We start from the raw sequence: 22,956 nt of genomic DNA on the forward strand, positions 1-22,956 counted from the left end.
CTAAGAAGCCTGCAAGCTTACAGAGATGAAAAAAAAAAAGAACAACAATCCTGATAAACAGTCATTTATTCCCCACGACTGGTGTGTTGTGACTAACCTGTGTAACTGAATTTTCAGTGTGACCACATGATACACATCCTGCAGCATGTCTGCCACTGTGGCGTCCGGTGCATCTGTTACATAGGAGAGGGGGACTGGATTCCACTTGCCAACCTGGATTAGGCCTGTCACAGAGAGAGAGAAAAGAAGAGGACTCGGTCTTAAATCCTATGGTACAATACACCACAAATCAATCAAGTGTAAGAACAAAAACAATACTGCCAATAAATTACAGACTGTTTGTGGACATAACTATGCCCAACATAATTATTCTTGAAATGCCTAATAAAATCCATCAACAGTTTGCTTGCTACAGAAGATTGCTGCATTTTTAAAATATCAAATCTTATTCTGACAGCATTTAAAATAGGCATGTATGACTGTACACAACATGCTGAAGAACATTAGATAAATGCATATTTTATAATACTTTTGCTAAGCATGATATTTTCCTTGACTAAAAGTGAAATTGGCAAACTTGCTGGTATTTCATTGCTTTACACAACAATTTTAAAAAAAGTTAAAGATTACAGAGGGAAAAAGTTTAACATCTTAAAATAGCTGGTGCTACAGGAGTATAATTACCATAAACTCATCAAAGCCAAGTCTACCTTCAGTCCCACCTGGAAAATGTATTATTAGAATCAAGAAAAGTGAAAATCTGTTCAGGGTTCACTCTGAAGCAGAAATGATTCACCTTAGCTTTAATGTAGTGCCTTCTTTTAATTAGATGTCACCTTGTTATATATTTGTGCAGTAAAGTAGATTTTCAATAAACACCCACAGCAACTTGTAATTATTATACATTTTAATTAATGCCTACCTTTTGCCTGAGCTGCAGAACTGTGGGAATATCCGAGAGAAAGCAGTGCCATTTCAATGAGCTGGTTGAAGAGCATGTCCTTTCTCACTAACACAAACTCTGCATGCTCCTCTTTGCTGTCGAATTCAATAGGACTCTCATAATGCTCAACAACACAAAACACTGGAAGCATGTTCCCTACAAAGAGAAAGATAGCACTATCATGTGAAAGTAGTAGTAGAAAACATGTATCTTGATCTTTCCATTACAAAATCAGAAAGCTTTAATGCTTTAAACATTAACAGAAAATGTGTTAGGACACCAAATCAACATGCCTTTCTAACAGAAATACCCAAAAAAGATTTGTACTATTTAACTTTTACTATAAAGCAAAAAGCACAACCCAAGTTTTATCAGCCAATAGAAATGTCTATTTAAGACATGCATTTTCTTAGTAAATCACTGCAAAATAGAGAGAACGTTTAAATAATAAAACTTACCAAACACTCATACATAGTAAGCACAGAGTCATAATTGTCACTATTTTACAATAGTTAAAAAATGTATAGAAAAATAAGGTTTACAGTCCATCCAGAAACCTGCATCTCTAAATAAGGTGGTTTAACATTTGTTCTTTCTGTCAGTATTTTGCTCCCAAATATAGATACACACTGGATGCACTTAAAACCTGGGTCAATTCAAATCAGAATTAACAGAAAATTATTTCACAACCAAATAATCAAAATGTGCCTTTTTCCCCTTGGCCTTACAAATATAAGGAAACATTGCAAAGGTGTGCATACTACATTTGACCACCTTTCTATGAAAAGGAGCAGCATTACATAGACTTCCTGCCAGCTGGCTTTTCACAATTACTTTACAGTTCCTAGAACTCTCCCTTCTGCAGCAGAGGCAACTTTCAGTAACCTCCAACATAAAAACTAGAGAATGCTGGTGACCAGTAGGAGCTAAAAATACAGTATGATTTAAAGCTAAAGGCAGTGTTAAACTTTTGCATAAGGTTTACGAGTCTGGGTAAACAGCATGCTGCCATAAGAAGAAATCAAGTCTGTAGAATCCTTGTCTAAAACTGTCCTGGCATTACAGTTTGCTGTGCAAATATCACATAATACCAGACAGCTGAAATCTTCTATTCAGGAATTTATGGAACTTATAACTTTTCAGGCGTCAGAGAGTCTTTTTTTATATAGCCCCAGTGATTCGTGGCATAATATTAATGCACTCTGTTTGAGAAGCCATAATAAATTATATTTTTAATGCTCTTACCCTGGCTTTCTTAAGATGCATACATTCCTGGCAAACAATCAATAAATAGGGTAATCATGAGCAGAGGCCAAAGAATTTGCTGAAGTGCCGCTTTTCCATTTTTAATAGATAAAGATCTAACAATAAGGACTGCTGTGTAGGTTCATTTCAGGATCAATATGTGCTTTGTTTTCAGGGAACACAGAAAAAAATAAACGACTGTATGGTAAATGTTATTCAGCTAACAATAAATTATGCTGCTTCAAAACTTTGCAAATGTTTTGCAACCTTTCAGAAGTTTTTGAATATTACATTTAAAGAACAAGTGTGCTGGGAGCTATAGCTCAGTTCAGAGAATTTTCTGAAAACATTAAGACACAAAAACTCAGCTGGAGTTTCTATAAACTGTTGCAGTAGCCACATAAAATAGCCACTCTTTCAATAAAAGCTATGTTCCCCATAACACTGCAAAAGCAGTACATTTACACATATTAAAAGATATATTGACAGACAACACTATTTTGTAAATTATTATATTAAATTATAAAAGTCTCAAATGTTTCTAGGGATACAGCATACATATAGACCATAACATGAAAACTTTCTGAAACCTAATCTTATTTCACCAAACATCTTCCCAAAATGATTTCAAATAAGCCATTGCTACAAAACAGCATAAAACGAAAAACCATCCATCTCATTAAGGAAAGCAACGTTTCACTATGAAAGTCTTTTTATTCCAGATGATCACCTGTTCAGTGAAGTCATAATTACCAACCACCAGCTGACCTGAAGTGCTAAAAAAAAAAATGGAAGAGTTACCTCTCTTATGACATGTTTTCATCAAGTGTCCACCAGGTTTCAAAGACACCCCGGCAAGCTTGGCCCCCGTGCTTCCTAAACGGCTCCTTCCAAGAGGGCTTCCATTCTGCTCCAGACGTGCGATCTTGGTCGGTGGTGCCTTGGGATCTCCAATGCTATTGGGAAGCTCGCAGTTCTCCTTCCCATGGCAAGGATCGCTGAGATGATCCATCATCTTCAGCGCCACCTTTCAAAGTCACCTGTGAGAAAAAGATTGAATTGCGCAATGAGCAGACACAAAACACTTCAGCGCCACTGACGGTCAGGTTTACATAACAGAAAACAGAGCAATGCTCAAACCTTGTCTCTCCACCCACAACCTTGGCTGTCTACAGGTTATGGAAATGACGTTTTTTTGAAGAGTTAAAAACGTGACAACTCATTCATAAAAAGCCCACTCAGTAATGTCCACAAAGACAGTAACATGTTAACAAAGAACTATACTAGTGCCTTAAAATAAGTCCATATGAACCTAGGTCTTAAACTATTTAGACTGTAAGAAGTTGATTAGAGTCATTTCTAAATATTGATACTGAATTACACAAAAAGTCTTTCCAGCTTCAACAAGGGACTTATCTGACTCCATTTTTAATCTCATGTACATCTGGTTCATTATTAATGTAATAGTACAACAGTCTCTTCAGTAAGAACCTTAATAAGATAGCAATTGGTACAAACAGACCCTTTCAAGTGACATTTGAAGAGGCCTTTTATTGCACACTGCATGGGAAGTAATATGTATGGAATGATCATGTCCTTGCAAAAAGAGAACAAGCTACTAGAGAAACTGCATATTCATTTTATAAGACAAAATTAGCTCTTATTTTTTAATAACATATTTACTGATTTTTTTTAAATAATTTAATGAGCCTGAAATTACTGAAGCTCTTATGTCTGGTATTCCAAACAAGTTGCCCAGTTAACCATTTGTAGACTTGTAATGGGTTTTCATACACCAGCTCAGTCTGTAGACTCTTCGTTGGAAGGAAAGGTGAAGGTTATAACAATGCTAATTGTTTTCACAAAATGATTTTGAGATACATTTAGAACTCCTTCATATCTTATATTCATAGAGTGCAAAGTGACATTACTTTTATACCCATTAAATCACGCAGTGCAAAAGCGTTCTGTGACAAACTGTTACAAAGGGTGCTAAAGCAAATAAACAGATTTTGGAACCCTATATGAAACTGTATAATTCTGTAGTTTATTTTTTCACACATTTCCCCTTTTATCTTAATAAGCAATCATTGTATAGTTTATGACATCACAGATCCCCTTTTAAAAACTATATATTATGTATGCCTATCTCTCTGTATTCCCACGAGGAAAAGAAAACAAGGCACAGTATTATACAAAAACATTAAATTGATTTCTGCATTAAACAGTCCATGTACTTGGATGTGAAAAAGACTAAATATTAAGAATCACATGTGAACTTTTATAAACGCCTTAAGCAAATATATTATGCAAGATCTTACATGACACCACCAATTAAATTCTTAATTCACCACCAGGACCCCCAAGTTCTCTGCCGTGAATTTTTTTTTAAACTTTCACAACTTTCATTTGCATATTCTTGATAATATTGTACATAGAGCAACCTTTCACAATGGGAAATGTTTACTCAAGCAGAATAAAACAAAAAAAGCACTGCCCGTTTGTTCTCTTTGCCGCTGTTTTTCAATGTCAAAAAGGTACAGTATAGTATTACACAGAACAGCTGGTAACTCATACTGGAGGTTACAGGAGTACAATAAACTACAGGGAGACAATCTACAGAGGTCCGATGAACAGAAATGGTTATTCCTACCTCATTTCTGGATTTTTACATTAATCTATAGTTTTAAAAGTTTTCCTACCACAAAGAATATAACGAATAAACAAAAGATTAAAACATGGAAAAATCAAGCTTTTACGAATAACAAATTTAGAACACCGCCTCTTTTAAGACATCTAGTGTCTTCATTGCTTTCAAAATACCTGGGTTATGAGATACTTTTTTTAGTTTTCCAAACTTAACCTCATATCATCAATATCGGAGCATGCTAAATAGGTTTTACTTGTTTAAAATATCACAACATTCATACTGCATTATAAGGCAACAACATTCATATTAAGATATTTTAAAACAGTAAGGACTAATCCCAAATATAGCTGTTTCGATATTCATATATTTGAAGACATTTTCTTATGCATGCATAAAAGATCATTCTAGTTATTGGCAAACTTCTAAATTCCTAGCATTCGGTGTTATCTAATTTTCAAATTCAAGCCAAAATACAGTCCAGATTCCGTATTTGGTGGTGTTCCAGGTCAGGATTTTGAGATGACCTTTTAAAAAGACAAAGAGGCAAGAGTACTATCTAGAAACAGAAACAGTGCAGCTGAACTCAAATTAGGAAAACCAACCTGAAACTCACCACTTCAAAACTTGAAAGCATATACACAGCAGCCTGGGTGAATAGCGCCTTCTTTTACTTAAGTTCTTTCAAAGGAAGGAACACTTGAAAGTTTGACGCTTTCTAGGTCTGTATGACAGCAGACATTAATACTCTTCTTTAAACGGATTGTATACGCTCTCCCCAATAGGCGAAAAAAGGCGATTTTCCAAGAGCAGCAGACGAAATGTACAAAACCGAGAACTTTATCTTGTATAAAAAACGATAACATGGATGAGAAATTAACTCGGTCGATTTCTTATATATTTCAAACAACTAATTAACGCTGACGCGGAGATAAATTCTTATCACATTAAGCTAGACATTGGTACACCTGAAACGTATTCCTGAAAAGTACAATACCGGTTACAAGTGCATAGAGTTCTCCTGCGGAGTTACCACTATTCAGCACAAAAAATACCAAGTGTGCACCGAAAAAGCAACGATCGGAATAAGGATAAACACATACTTATGTTCTCTTGTTATAAACTGGGTAGGGAATATATGTAAAAAGATCCCCAACAGTGCGTTAGTTTTGCCTCTACTGTCCAGGAGAAAATGCGAAAACGACCTGTCTTCCCATTTAAAAGACGATGTGCGGTTTTGCAGTCACTAACAGGTATAAAAGTGCGTTATAGCTTCCAATCGAAAATACGGATTAAACGTGCTAAAAATTAAAGTCTGATCCCTGTGTTGTGATGTTTTCTGGTCGTTTTTTGTGCCCGGACGGAGCTTCTCTTTCTCTCTCTCTCCCTCTCTCTGTGTCCCCATTAAATTATTAGTTGTATTGACTCATCACTCCCCTCGCTGGTGCTGCTACTGCCTCTCCTCTTTCTCCTCATTTCAGTAGAAAATAACGCCGAAACGATCGGGTATTAAAGAGCGTACGGAACCACTCAAAACATCACGCCGTGTCATCCGATGTCCTAGCGAAATTAGGACCTGAAAAATAAACTAAAAAGTGGAAAGAAAACAGAGGAGGGTGCGATTTCCGGCTGTGCGCGCAGGAATTTTTAATCAGCTTGATTAGAGTGAGGCGGCTCTGCATTTATTACAGAATAACACACACACACTAGCACACACACAAATACGTCTGGTAACACACAATGCGAAACAAGGAAAGGAGATTACAGGCATCGTAACTATAAAGGAATATATTCAGATAAATACATTATATAAACTACCTATTAGAACTATATTATAGTTATGTGCTCCATACGTCAGTTGCATCTCCGGTAGCCAGCTGATCATTATAAGCAAAAGCAAAACAGAACGGGCACTGTGTTCATGTATTATTAAAAGGATATCCTGCAAACAACATAATATCTATTTCTCTTAAAATAAAAAATATACCTTCTTTTAATACGTGACAACTAAATGTATTTTTCAGTCGAAAAAGCGTTGCAATATTTTGGGAATATAACTTTACCAATGAAAATATATTATGCGCGCATGCTGTATGGATTATACTCGGTATATCAAAAAGTATTGGGAAAACGTCAAAAAATATTGCAGAATTTTACACAGCACAAAAGCACCCGCCATATGGCACTGAACAGGCGAAGCACTAGGAGCAAGGGAATTATTAGCATCACAGAATAGACTGAATATCTGAATTAATAACACATGCTGCACACAGGCAGGATACAGCATTCACAGGTGACACAGCGCACAGTGCTGAGGAAAAGAGAGATTATTAGCTGCGCTGAACAGATCAAATTTCAGAACTAGCAGAGCCTGACCATAACACAAATGACACTTGCATTATCCATACACACAATAGGAGAGGGGGTAGAGGCTGGGTAGGAAAAAAAAGTGAAGTGGGAAGAAAACTCATGTACCCTCACCAAACAGCCGTTTCAAGTTACATTTATCTAGGAAAAAAATAAATCCTGCACAAAATTGCCTGAAACTAGATTTAATTATTGTCTCCATCACCACTTCACAAATTCAGTGCAAATTCAGTCAAAATAGGCACAAGGTGTTTATTTTATCATAATCTTGTAGTTACTGATTTGCTAGATTTCCTCTAGCATAAAGAATGATGCAAATGCAGTTCAACACTCTTTAAATATGGAAGTCTAAACAATTATTTTTATAGAGAAGGCAGAATATGTAGGAAAATGTGAGATATTAAACATATGCTTGCTTAATCAAAGTACCTAGAACATCAACTGCTGCACAGATTCAAACATTAAAGACATAAGCAACATGCAGCATTTACAAATTCAGAGATAAAGGCTGGAAAATATGAGAACATACCTTGTCAGAAGCATAACAACAATAGAAAATACTTTTGGAATAAAGGCAAGACACAAAAGTCTTTAAAAACAATAACTGTGTAATAAATGTAAAACCCCAAAACACTTCAAAACAATTAACATGAACTTCAAAACAGGAAACATAAAAAAGCCAACGGGAAATAAGGCAGTGTGGATGAAAACATAATTAGAAAAGACACAGTATGTGACTGATCAGATATCAGAAATGCCTTCTAAGTAACTGTCCCAGTATTGCTCAGTTTAGATGGTGATACAAAGGTGAAAGTCATATATTAATGTGCAAACCTCAAAATTCAAATTAAATATTAAATATGGGGTTTCTGGGGGAGGAGCACATGCATTAAATGAATTCAGTGGCAGAAAACACAAGGCAAATAAAATAAACTAACACATACAGTACTGTAGGTATTCGGGTCACACAAATGGCACAAACAAAATGTTAAATAACTGAAAATTAATACATCAAAAATGAAATATACATGATAGTATATAGGCAATTACAAAAAATGAATTCATTATAACAGTTGAGGTTTGCAGATTGAGATTTTCTTAATCCGTATAAGTGAGTACTTTAAAATTTAAGTAAATATAGAATGCAGTATTGTTTCTTTTTGTATAATAGTCTCTAAGGTATATACAGATATTTAAATTTAATAGATTTAGTTTACTCAATATACAACCAACAGCTTTATTGTTACATTAAACAGGTTTCAGAAAATAAGGTAAATGAAATGCTTGGTATGGTTTTCTTTGTATGCAGTTATGTCTTTGGAGAGTTCTTCCTGGAGGTTACTGTAGGAATCTAGGATTCAAATTGACTTAGAAAAAGCAAGCATACCTGTTTTGTCTGCAATACCACAAAAACATAGACACCATTCTTCACATAACTGTACATAAACCACATTTTGGCGACATAATAATTGCCAGACACAATGCCAAAGGAAATACTATCTTATAATTACAGTGCATGTAAATGACAGCTGACAGCAGTGGGTTATGCATCTCAAGGAAATGCCTCTCATAGGAAGTGCTATGCTATGCACCCAGGAATCACACATATCTGGACTTTGAATAATGCTTTATTAAGCAGTATGTAATTCACAAATGTAAGAAGTTTCAGAAGGATGTCACCTCGGCAGCTATGGTTGTTTAAGAAATTTCAGGATTGTAAACTAGCATATGAAAATAAGATTATAAAGAAAGTATCGGGAGTGTTTCAAAACACCCTTATGCTTTAGGTCTTTCAGTTCTCAGCGTATAAGAGTGCGCATTAAACAAATGGTGGGCACTTGCATGAAGTCAAAATACTGTTTGATTGGGCTTAATACTCCGTGGTGCATCCCTTATAGAAGGCAGTGCTATACAAAACTTAGTATGGACAAGGCTAATAAGCATAGTCACAGGATTGCAGATGGATTCTCAAGACTATCTTATTGATTGTGGCACAGAATCAGTATGACAGCATCGTGAGAAATGTATTTTCCTATAACAACTCTACAGGTTTTGACTGAGTATAGCCTACTCGTGTACAAAGAGATTCATGTCTACCACCTGATGTGCCAAGAGTTGTGAGAGTTGTGAAGAGCTGACCGTCTTTGGTGGAGTGGGCATTGTGTGACAGAGTCTGCAGGAAGCACCATCTTTAGGGAAAATGTTTTCCTTGCTCATACCTGTAGTGTAACACAAAGATCAAAACACAGACAAGGCTGCTCTGCTATGCCCTGTCAAATCCCCTGACATGAACGCAGTGTATCAGGTGTTACTTATCCTTAACTGATTTTTCAAGTGTCCCTTTACAGCTACAGATATAGTGCCACCACTAGGATGCAAACCTGAAGGTCAGGATTCTTGGCCTTGTCCACATAGTGGCCACGCAGAAGTCAGTGCTACCTTAGCAAAAACAAAGGACAGGACCACAAAGCATTACCTCCAGTTATCATTTTTCCAGTATTTCCTTTTGTCTCTTGAAAACCAGAGCCTGTGGATAGTGTATAATTAACAGATATCATTTTTCCTACATAAAAAGAATCGCTGTCAATAATAACTACCACCTTTACCTGAAATGCTTATTAACTACAGAAGATGTGGTCAGTGAGATAAATTGTAATTGACATCACCCTTGCTTTGCATATGCATTAAAGCATATAATGTCTGTTGGATTAATCTGCTTTGATGGCTCATTGTTTTTTTGCTAATTTGTTTTTATTTTAAATAATGTATGAGCCTAATCAATTGGGAAATGATGACTGATATATTGTACTATAAAATGAAACGGAGCAAATTTAACAAAGGAACATCACACTTTTTTACCCGTCATCTTTGATAAAAAATGTTTTTTTTTTAATGACTTTGCTTTGTGTTGAAACAGATAATACAATATTTCACGAAATTATTTTATTAGGTATTCCATAGCTGAAAACTACAATGACTGTGGCTTTAAAAGTGATCAATTTATAATCCCCTACATATGCACAATATGCATCTACTGTATGTAGGTGTAATAAAATGTTCTTATGATGTTTCTTTGTTTGTCAGTCACAATGTCTAATGTGCATTAACACGATTATTTGGATTGCTATTACAAATTGTTTCCATGCATTTAAACAGTTTGTGGATAAAAACAGCATGGGGTAGAGCTACAGTATCAGTGCTGCTTTAGCTGTAGCCGAGAAAATGACTGTGCAGGGTATTAGGACAACTGTAAAAAACTTTCTTTTTCACATAAGAAAGTTCACATAAGTTCACATAAGACCAGCGACATTTTAAATTTCAAATAAGACACTAAGTGTTATTAATCACTCCTTGATTACATACAATCATGGTGAAAGTAGATGTAGTGTACAATACATCTTCTAACATTGAAGTCAGCATTACATAGCTTAACATAAACACTATACAGATCTAATATTCAACGGTAAGGGGGAGTATTAAAATTGTAACTAAAAGTTTTAGAAAAGAAAAGATGCAAGATGTCAATGTCAAAATTGTGAAGTAAAAAACACCAGTTTTGAACTTGGTAATCTTTCATAAACTTTCTATTTATCAGCAGAAATACATCAAATTCATTGAATTAATTAAATATTAATATACACATTTAAAGGGGGCTCAAACACTCTTTTCAGAACAGTATTATGTCATGTAACACTGAAGTATTTGTTTGCATTTTTAATAAATGGTTTGGTTTTGTATAACTTACCTTCATGTCAGTACAGTGGTGCAGACTAAATGCAAGAGAAAACAGCAGGAGTAAATGGCTAAACTGGACAGGCAAAATATGTCACTGGTCTCTGTTGCTTATAATGAACCTCATCATACTGAAAATGTAAAGAAATTATATATGATCCCTTGCAGGCAGTAAAGAATAAGTTCATCTTTGAAAATAATGATAGCGTTTATAAAGCAAACTTTATGCACTTTTGTAACCTCATACCCTTGATTTAAGACATTTTGAATTTGCATAATGAAAATAATGTCTTCTTATGTAGGTAATACTCGAGCTGCTAAGAACTTTTCCAGTGAAATACTCACACAAAAAACCTTAGATGAAAAGCATAAAGCCTCTTACATCAACATATTTTTTCCTTAAAAGACCAACATATAGTATGAATATAAAATAAGGAAAACACAGACTAGTTTTCCATGCTTAGTTGCATTAGTCTGGGACAATATAGTTATTTGTTATTTTATCATATTGATGTTAAATATATGTTACCTTACAATTCATATTAAGATAATGACATTTGAAGAAATGTGTGATCAAAGAGTCTTGTATTGTTGTATTCCGGTATTATTTTAAACATTCTTTATACTATATACTATTTTACTTCAATACTTCCGAACAACTAAAATATCTAAAAGACATGAAACTTCTAGTTCCTAATTGTGAAACGGACATAAAAGAATTTTTTTCTGAACGTTTGTATCCTGAGCTGTAAAACAACATAAATCTTATTTCTCAAAAAACTCAGCAAAACCACTGAAATGTTGTAATGGTTGCAATTACAGTATCTTGTCGTTTTAGAATATAAGTCAAGTAAAAGGACAGATTGCTTGAGGGGTTTCAAATATGAACTCTAAAAAAAGTCTATGTGTCAATTTGGATTCTGTATGAAATATCAATTTGAGACACCAATTTTCTCATACACAGAACATATAGACCCCAAGAGAATACTTAATTAACTAATCTGGTTAAAAAAACTGAAACATCATCTAAACATACATAATTGTTCAACCTACTGTTCCATAGACATAAGATACCAGAACAAAGTATCATGCTGTACAATAACTGGTTTGAAAGTCAATTACAATATACATACAGTAGCATTACAGTTTACAGCTAGTGATGATTTTATAGTACATTATCTGAAAAATGCAATGCTGTCCTATATGTTTCAAGTCTATACAATTGCTGGAATCCTGTTAGTTGTAAGTCATTATTTTACTTATTTTCCTCATTATTTTAATCCTGCTGTTTCCCTAAGCCTCAAATATTTTCTCTTTTGAACTGTCATCTCTATGTTTCATTAGAATCCTGAGTGATATACAATTGAAACAGCACAAGTTTCTGTGACTTACCCATCAGGCAATGTGATCTGATTATGACTTAAAATTCCTTAAACATTTAGAAATAAAAATTTCCTTGAACATTTCAAAACTTCATCTCAATCATTTCATGACTCTCTTGGTACATAAAGAATGAATTACATTTCAAGACGGTAGAAGTAATGTACTTTGTGTGAATTGCAATATTAAAATAACTTTTTTGTGGGAAAAAAAAAAAGAAAATAAAACTGGAGTACATGCAATGACCATAAATCTGTAACATCTTGACAACAATTTAGTTTTTGGAAAAAGAGTTCTCTTCTAACACATTTTGTTGCACGTTGCAAGAATGTGACCAAAACACAAGACGGAAACACGAAGGGTCGGTTTGCAGATGCATGTTACTGTGGGTATTTTTTTAAACAACGGATCCTGACAGTGACTGTCAGCAGATGAATGTTACGCATAAGAGCAGACTTCTGCGGTTTATTCAAGCCTGAACACTGAAGCAATGCATTTCTAAAAGGTAATCCGAATACTTTATTTTCCTCCAAGTTTTCTAGGCTTTTTCCTCAGCCTCGTACTTCACAAAATCCATAAACCTTGTAAAAAATATTCCAATTAACTGGTTAGGAGAGAGACGCTCGGCATTCATTTTTAGCTAACCCTCAGTGTAAGTGCAGTATTAATGATTTAAAACCAATTATTTCATCACAGATGTGGTTTGTTGTGTTGAGAATATTCTTTATCAGCTTGCCTGGTTGTTTATTCCTCCAGCTTTTATTAAATTATAAAATATATTAGTCATATAACAATCAACAAACATCTCAGTTTGAGGGCCCTGAAAATTACTTTTCTGTCACTGGTACAGAGGAGCATCACATGATTAAATAATTAGAGGTCTAATTTTTGCCTCGTGGATTGCAACATATCAACAATTAATAGAGTTAAACAAGATATGTTAAAGAGACAGGGCTCTGTATTCCTGATGAATGGTGAAACAGGGTTTTTGTTTTTTTTTAAAGGTAGGAGATCTGTAAATATTGGGAAATGATACTCTTCTGATCCTGCAGTGATGAAATACTTTGGCAACAAATGACACTGCCAGGGAAAAAATATACTCCTTAAGCGTTATTCTAATGAGGGCAAAAATGAATAATCTCGCTATTGTCCAGCACGTTGGGATGATCTAACAACACAGGAATTTTGAGTTTCAAAAAGTAATACAAAGATAGTATTCCGACTACTACGATAAATGCACTTTAAAAAGTCAATGAGATTCTAAGACGCATAAGAACCATCAGATTCTAAGAACCATAAAAATTAAAAAGGAAATAGAAAAGAGATACATTGCTTCTGCTGTGCTGATTCTTATGAAAATCTGAAAGTGCTGGATTAAATAACAGAAATGTTTTAGAATAAATTTCCCAAGCCTTCATCCCGTGGACTGGCACCAGTCCCTGGAGCAATGCTGACCTATCTCTGCTGGGAAATTACAGAGCCAGAGAGACACAGTTGTAATGGATGAATTCAATATTTTTCTTCTATTGTTTTGTTTTTAGTTTAAGCGGTCCTTTAACAAGGAGATCCTTTGGTAGCTGGTCACTGGTATTAAAAAGGTGGAGAAACACAGATTTAGAGTTTTTAAAAATCAGCTATTTAAATTCCATATACTATATGACAATGTTTTAAATATTTTATTGTTCAAAACCACCTAAATGTTTAAATTATCCCTTAGTGTAACTTTGTGTGACTCTTTCCAATTTTTTTCTGCAGGCCGGGATATCAATTTATGAATGTTAAAAATTGGCCTACAAAACTAGAAAATAGCAAGATACATCTTACATACAATAGTAATAACGCGTATACCGAATGGAGGGTGTAGTTACAGTAGGGGGTGCTACGATCTTTTTTCTATGTAAAATGTGAGTCGAGCACTGTTCTCACGGTACTGATGTGTCCAGCCGTCTTGCAGAATGCATGAAATCTACAGCATTTTTTAGCTCCCTGACTGCAAGGTTTAATGTCAGGAATGGAATCTGTAAGAACTGCATATAAATCACTTTGTCATCAGATGTTTTCAGTGAACTGTTTGAATTTTAGAAGTTCCTGGGCTTCTAATCTTGATTGTGCATAACTGCTGAAAATAGCAATATGGTAATAATTGATGTGAGCATATGAGATGATATGTATATACGATTATGGTGTATGACAGTGTAATAAATAATAGAAAATCAACTAAAGATAATATAGGTTGTTGTATTGGTAACTACTAGTTTTCAGGTCAAAAATACTTTTTTGCATCATACAAAAACTGCTAATCTATAAGATAAAGGAGCTAAAGGATGTTTTGCAAAATTAGTAATAATAATTCACTCACTGACTTCTTATATATGATCATCTACAAGAATGACCAACAATTTACCTGAAAAGTAGTTAACCATATGTATTTAAGTGCAACTTAATACACCTTAATTAAAGCCTCATCTGTCATGAAAAGCTGTTACAAACAATTGTTTATTCTGTTAGTGCTAAGACAGTTGTCAAATAGTTTGCTCCCTGTATATTATGTAACAATATAAATATGTCCCTAATATACACAGTATAGCTGTTTTTTTTACATTTTTATATGCACATAAAGAAAATCTGAATATGTAGTCAAGGTTATCTTTAGTAAAAAAATATTTTGCAATGATTCTTAACCAAAAAACATATGTTGTATATCTAAATGTATAGATGGACATACGGTAAGGTTCTAAAGATATGCAATTCCTTTCTACAGAGTGTTCCTTAGTCTTTGCCATTCTGAATTCACATAGATTAATCAAACAAGGGAATATTATATCTGACATACAGTTAATGATAAAATTAGTTTTATAGCACTGCAAACATTGAACTGTTCTTTATTTTAGATACAGAACTACTGCTAACAATTGCACTCACCTCCCCAAAGAATATACTGGTACACTGCCATTAAGAAACCTTTAAGGGTTTTAAATTGAGTGCTGTTCACATTATCAGGGATGTAACTGATTATTGTTTTCTTGTATAATCCCAATAAATTTTAGAAACAAAATGGTGTAGGAAATATTTGTTATAAAGTACAACACCTCCTTAATAAAACATTGTTTTTGTGCATGTGTGTGTTCTGTACCAGTGCTTATTGTTGGTCACCCACTTTTAGTGAGGTGTTCAGGTTTGGCACCCAGCTATGACGGACATAGAATATCATTGTCACACTACGAACAACAGAATCAAATGCTGTTTTAAATCATTTTATTGGGGTCTGTGGGTGGGAATTACAACTGCTTCCTTACAACGTAAAATCCAGGATGTCATTTTTGGCTTCATCCATTGCACGGTATTTTACATTTGTTGCAGTACAAGAACAAAGAATTTGGGAAACCCACGCAGATCTGATATTGACAAGCATAAAAAATAAAGAAATAAAAATGTATAGTCTTAAAAAGAGATGAAAAACCTAAGTTAAAAGCTTCAATAAATACGGTAAAACATTGGTAGTCCTCAAAACCCTCCATATGTTTTGTTTTCAAATGCTATACAGCTGCACTGGTGATTAACCATGGCACAATTAACATTATATAGTTTCAGCATTTACAACTCTTTTTGAAAACAAGAGAAGAACTTAATAAACAGAAAATGAGGCTACGCCATTGTTCTTAAAAGATTTAAGATTACGCTAAGGTAACAAACACACTTCATATTCTGCTCCCCTGGATGAATTGTAAGATACTTGCATTGTGAAGCAAGAAGTGCTTACAAAATTGTTTCCTAATTAAAAACATAAATTAGCTCTAATAAAACTGTCTGCAGTTGTTATGAATATGTATGTTCTTAGGTATGTGCGTAATTTTTAGTTACATTTTTGCCTCAGTTCCAAGGAATTCAGAAACAATCCATGTAAAGATACTGCCTCTTTAAATCCAGGTTGTTGCTTGCCACAAAAAGTATCTGAATCATTGTTAAGTTTTTGTTTTTTCCCCTCATTTGGAACCATAACAGAGGCCTTTCAAACAAGGAGGAGTCACAACACAGCTACACATTAAAAGAGAGACAGAGCCCTTATTTACTGGCGACAGGAAAATAAATACATGCACTGGCAGCTAAACAGGTATTTACTCTCCTGTTACCGCAGGTATAATTTCCCTCTGTTTGCTGAGCTGTTATTTCACTACATTGTTAATTACATAGGGAGGGGGGGTGTGAGCTGGGGGGGTGTTAATCGTCTCAGGTGGGAAATCAGGCCTCATCCCTTAAGTGGGACAGATTACAGAAACCCACAATAGCCAAAGTAGCAGTCCTCTGCCATTCACTATACCAGTGAGGGGGTGAGGTGGGGGGGTTCTTTTGTGTAAACCCCTTCTCAGCCCTTTAATAGAAATTATTAAGGTTTTAAATCTCTTGTGACTCTCTTGACTAGCAGATTTTATATAAGTCTAATAAATACTTTTCATAAATAAAAATAATGAAATACACATAAACAATACAGCTTGCTGCTTATCATACTATAGGGGTTTATATCCATTCTTGTAATTATACATTGGTTTTGGATTTTTAACAACCTTTGTTCGAATTTTGTGAACACATTTTGAACCAGTGTCTCGAAAGTAAGCATTTGGAAACCAGATTTGGAAGAAGATTTCTTCAATCCCAGTTTATGTTGTTTGGTGACATCACAGCCTCCAGTGATCGACTAACAATATAATCTCTTAAAATGGTAAGCAGTTGAAAATGCAAAACGTTGCAAACCATTTTGTGTTTTTTAGAATTGTCTTTAAAATATCAGACTACGAAAAGATGGATTATTTTATGAGATTTTACTTTGTCATAGAAAGCATGCAAGTAAATTCAGGAGAAATCACACACAAACACATATCTGTTTTCCTGTATCTCGCAGCATTTCACTTCACTGAGCTCTTTCACATAAAATAATTGATGTATAGACTAATTGGTCTCAGAGGTTCAGTGCAGGAGAATGTTGTTTTCTTCTTTGTAAAACATATATTTCTGCATACACATTTCAAACCTTTTTCAATTAAGCCATAAAACCTCATTCAAATTTACAATGTCTTGTTTTGAACAATGACATTCACCAACCTTCTATGTGTGAGAAAAAAACATTACTATATCAAGATCACATTCACAATGTGTTTCCCCCTTACCTCCTCTGAGATAAAACTGACAAATTAAGTACCAATTAGCTCTGAATATGATGTAAACTTCAGGCCAAGCTGAATCTGGGCAGGGATCATCAGGGTTCATATCACAACACAAAAACCAGAAAACAAAAATGGTATGACTTCCTGCCAGTGCTGGTAGCAAACAATACATACTTCATCATTCTGAAATTCTTAAAAGAACGCATACCGTATTTGCTAGATTTCTTGTCCTGGGAAAAATTGACTGAAAAAATGATTAATTTTACAAGCCATCCATTAAATACTTCATAAGGAGACTGTCCTAGTTTAAAGAATATATTGAATTTCCAGTATCACTAGCAGCCCCTTTTGTATTCTTCAAACCAGACACTTAATGGAAACGTTTCTTTTCTAAAGAAATCACATATTTTTGGTTCTGCTGTAACACCATTTTATCACAATGTCTGAACGTGTTTTGTTTTTATCAAAGAAGAGGGAAACCTAAGAAGTGAAAAGTAAATTGTGTTTTTTATTAATAACAAAACACTGACAGTTGATAAACAGCATTTCCCTAGAGCATTAGTATAGTACTTAAGGAGCGTACAGTTCTGCATCTGCATTTAATCTATATCAGGTTATGGTTTAAGGATCTCTTTATCGGCACAATTTCTCAGAGCTTACAGTATGTAATGAAGTTATGTCATGCCAACAAGCGGGGTTAACACATTCGCATAAAGATCAGAAGAGTGCTCAACACTTGCACACCTGCTGAATGCATAATACACTTTTTAGTCATCTATGAAAGTATACAGTAAGACTGAGAATGTTGCTAATAACGTTCACAATTTATAAATTGCCTTAGAAGTCTAAAAGGACTTACAAGAATTGACATGATTTCTAACAACTCTAGCACAAGGCTATAGCTTATTTGTGCATGATGTCCAGGACCCACTCTAATAATTTATCCCCCTTTTAATTGTATATTATCTTTATAGAAGAATGAATAAGGTTTACATTATTTGTACTGTATGTATTTCTATTATTTTTATCAATAACAACTGTGTAGATAATAAACAAATATATCTTCACTGGATTTCCACAGAAGCTGACTTGTTTTTGCTACTTCCAAATGTATGTCAATAACATTGCAAATAATGGTGATGCACAGTGCTTAAACCTAGTAGATAGTTCTACTGAGGAGTAATTCCAAACCCTGAAAACATTGATTCATAACATATTTTATTAAAAGGATCCAAAATCCATAAACAAAATGAAAATGGAGTCTTGAAGAATAATATAAAGCTAGAAGGAGCTAAATTAAAATCCATTTTAATAATCAATTCTTTCCCAGTGCTGAGTAAATACATTATAGAGGACCTCTCTCCATTATACTGAAAAGTTTACATACATTTCTGTTTGTGTCTGCAATACAAAGTGTTTTTCCATGGAAATTTTTAAATTAAGATCAATCTACACTTTAAGTGTATTTTTGACTAAATGGGTCTATTTTAATGATGCAAAACAAAAGTATGTCAGTTTTATCAACATGATTGTCACGACATGCATGTTAAATAGTTGCAGCGGATTATACTGTAGAAGAAATATTTTTGAGGTAATTTGTTTTACAATATTTTTCCACTATTAAAGTTGTTAGAACAGATGACAGAACGAAGATTAAAAAACAAAATTTTGCTGATGTGAACTTCAGTGTGCAACAATGGACCATAAAGCTAAAAAATACAATGGAGCTAATTTACAGACACCCACGCACTGCTTGAATGATACAGTACAACTTCCCATTAGTGATCTCATATGCATTTACCATTCTTACTCAAAAAACAATTCGTTTACGTCAAAATATCATGCATCAACAGCAAAACCACAGAAAAGGCTCATAATTAATTTTGACCTCACACATGCAAAAATCTCCATTCCCAGTTGGAAAGGGTGTTGAGGTACTCAACCAAATATTTTTTTTTTCTTTAAGCAGATATGCTGCTTTTCACTTCCTGAGAAAAGTGTTACAGATTTATACATTTTAGAGTCAGCCACTCGCAGTGTTTCAAAATTCACCTTTGCACCCCAATTAACCAAGCCCATCTGGTAATTTCATTAGATTCCAAAGGACTTAAAGTGTTTATTTTCAAATATATACACTTCAAACTCAAAAGCCTGGCCTTTAATTGCAAAATGACTTTTTTAAAAGATGCATAACTGTAAGTCTAATTAATGGATTACTGTACCTAGTGGAAATTAAGCCGAGGTCATACCAATTCTTCTCTGACAGGTATGAGTATAATTTGGCATACAATGTAAAAATTGTATAAGAGAAAAGGTGATTCAGTTATTTCTTTGCAGATCAACTACATTTATAACCACAAAGTAATCAACAGATACCGTATACATTTGCCACTTTTCACAACTTCAGATAACTTCTGGGTCAGTTTTCAAAATATAAGGTACAAACTATAATTGCACTAAAGCTTTCAAAGATACTTCTGATTATCTTGTCTGGTAAGATGTTCTTTTTTTCCTGTAACCAGAAGCATTTTAAGCTTCGGTATGCAATTCAGTTATTTTTTTTTACAGATCAACTACATTTATTACCACTAAGTACTCAACAGACATACATTTGCCAATTTCATGTAAATTTGATCCACTGGGGATAAAAGTTTTTTTTAATTTTATCCAAATTTTATACTTAACGCCAGTATCCTTGGTAACTGCCGTTTTATAAAAGGAGTCTTAAAAGCCTCTACCTGTATTTCAGGAAAGATTACAGTCTAAAATGAAATATCTGGTGCAAACTTAGCCAGACAACTCAAGCACATGAATACTATGTGCCAAGGTTTAGGAAACTGCTAAACAGCCTATCATTTACCGATGGAAAGTAAAATGTAGTGATAATATAAACTTACAGTAATAAATGTATGGATGGGAACAATCTTTTCCATTAAAATAAACTCTAGTGATGAAAGGTACTCATTAGATAACTCACGGATTTAGAGAGCTTTTTGAATGATGACATCTTCCTCACTTCCTCAAGCAATCCTGCGTTTTCCACCAGATTTACCTTATATATGATGGAGCAATATTTCAAATAGTAAAGACAGAGCAATCTTAGAAAATGTAACGACGAAGAGAAAAGTTTTTTAATTAAAAAACAAATAATGAAAAAATGCAATTAATTATGCATCTCAGGTACTCCTCATAAATTCCAAGAAGCATCTGAAGCTGTTTGACAGTACATTGAGTGTCAACGTCTTAATTTAAATTATTTACGATCTCGTAACGGAATTAATTCATCGTATATTCTATTCATGTTTTTATGTAATCTTATTTTCACGGGAATTATATTTACACCCTTACTTCAGATTAAAAGTCTGTTTTTTTTACAGACCACATAAGTCACTAAACTTATAGATTTAAGACAGTACTAGTCTCTCTAAACGGTACAAGACAGTATCCATTACGTTACACTACATCCTTCCCTTAACGTCAACTACATTATCTACAGTATGTACTTCAGGTGCGCTGTACTGTAGGTGAAAGTCGCAGCGGTGCAATTCAGATTCACTGAATGGGTCTCTACTTTCATCATAGTTAATTAGATGCAAAACAAAACTTTAACAGTGCTTTACAATCTCTTCAGTACGGGGATTTGTAATCCACCTAAAACCCTTCTAAAATGACTGGTAATGGCAGTCACCGTTATAGTTGTGAAATCCTACTGTAGTCTCCCCCTTGTCCCTCTCACCCCTCCCCGAAATCACAGAGCAAATTACTAAAGCTAAACGAAATTATTGCACTGTACGTAGTCGGTGTTTCTTGCCTATCATCGTCCCAGCTTCCCGTTTCCAAAACACGTTTGTGGCTTTATTTTATAAGGAAAAACAACGTATGGGTTGGGCAAAAGTATATAGAGACATATTTCCATCACCTTACTTTCTCTGTAATCATAAATCATATATACAATGATTATTAAATTAAATATTATTTAAGAAAAATAACTTTAAACTGACTATATCAACATTACGTAATTTAGCTCTTCACAGATCGTCAATTATTTTTTCTAAATATAACTAGTAAGAGTTCTAGTAAAAGTAAATGAGATAAGAGCAAAGGTAAACTTTTGGGTTTGATAGAGAACGCACATAGGCAGATCATAGCAGGTGTTAGTAACCGTAGTTGGGAAAATAAAAAACGATACCTTTAAAGATGCCAAAGTTAGCAGACGATGTCAAATTTCCCGTTTTCCATCAAAAGTTACGAAGTCAGTTGAGTTGTTCCCCGCCTGAGAGATCCAATAAAGAAAAAGTCCTCAGATCAAAGCTTGCAGCGACAGTGTTTCTGTGCTACTGTTCCTCCGCTGCAGTTTTGAGTCAATCGAATGAATGCAAGTGAGATCAGCGCGGGTTAAGGAATGGGGTAGAGTAAGGGGAGGAGGGTTTTCCGAAAGGAAGTCAGGTAAACGACTCGACCCCTCCCAGTTTCTGATGTTCAAATCGGTGATTTGCCAGCTGTGGCGTAGCATTTCTGAAGCCTTGAGCTGTTTTATAGCGGTTTTCAAAGCTGGCTCCCTGGGGAGACAGCTTCACAGTAACCGGGGAGAAGTGAAGACTGCGAGGATGTTTTTGCCCCCTGTCTCACTTATCTGTGTTCATGTTTGTACCCCACATGCTTACTTGACAAGAAACTGAATATTATTAAAATACATTAATAATATTTTGGACTTTTTTATGTGGTTTATTTCTAAAGAAAAACACACATTGTTTTTGTTGTACTTTCGTGTCTAAAAAATAAAATTGTCTACATTAATAGAAAATGCATAATTTTGCTATGAAAAATGTAAGGTAATATGAACAAAGTCAAATGAGAATAACCTATACGTGCCTTGAATTATCACGCAGATTAAACAGCGCATCTAGACTTCGGAATTAAATATTAATTCCTGGTTAACCATAAAACAGGCGTATCGCGTAGTGCCACCACAAAATGTTTCATTTTCAGATACTGTATTGCAATAACATAGACATCCTTTACCATCCTAATAAAACCTTTCCCCTCCTAAACTCAGACAAGACGAGCGAAATTATTAGCAGTGTTTCTTAATAGTTGAAGAACTTCAAAACCCCTAAAATATCCTGAATTCTATATTTTTAGTAGTAGAGTTGGAATGATGATGATAATGATCATCATCATCACCATCAGTCCAGAAGAGACTCTTTAAAAAGTTTTATTTCTTATTATATTTACAGTAAGTATCATTGATAAACACTCGATGCGAGGTGTTTTCAAATATTGAGCACCAGGAAAACAAAAACGTTGCAAAACTCTGCCTAACTTTGAAATAATGTAATGTATTTGTATTTTTTATATATTTAAATGTTCTTCGTGGCATTTCTAAATTTTGCATTTTATTTTCTTTATAATTTCAGTGTCCGGAAAATCCAAAACAATAAAACGGAGAAGAGACAAGGGAAAGCGATCGCAAAAATGGTCAA

General features: G+C 34.3%; 1 protein-coding gene across 6 annotated transcripts in view; it reads right to left on the reverse strand.

Annotated features, from left to right (window-relative positions):
- The window catches only part of satb1a (SATB homeobox 1a), a 54,622-nt gene extending 32,754 nt beyond the window's left edge, over window positions 1-21,868 (reverse strand). For 4 of the 6 annotated variants that reach the window (XM_015357526.2, XM_015357527.2, XM_015357525.2 and 1 more), the window contains exons 1-4: window positions 5,452-6,467; window positions 2,990-3,228; window positions 923-1,099; window positions 98-224 (exon numbers count right to left, since the gene is read on the reverse strand). In XM_015357526.2, coding sequence (XP_015213012.2) covers window positions 98-224; window positions 923-1,099; window positions 2,990-3,203 — 518 coding nt within the window. In that variant the 5' untranslated portion in view covers window positions 3,204-3,228; window positions 5,452-6,467. Of the gene's footprint in view, window positions 1-97; window positions 225-922; window positions 1,100-2,989; window positions 3,229-5,451; window positions 6,468-21,662 lie in introns of those variants that run through there. The other 2 variants (XM_015357520.2, XM_015357523.2) reach the window with 2 other exon arrangements.
- Window positions 21,869-22,956: the final 1,088 nt, after the last annotated feature.

The sequence above is a fragment of the Lepisosteus oculatus genome, chromosome 10, assembly GCF_040954835.1.
Source record: "Lepisosteus oculatus isolate fLepOcu1 chromosome 10, fLepOcu1.hap2, whole genome shotgun sequence".
In the NCBI taxonomy this organism is placed as follows: Eukaryota; Metazoa; Chordata; class Actinopteri; order Semionotiformes; family Lepisosteidae; genus Lepisosteus; species Lepisosteus oculatus.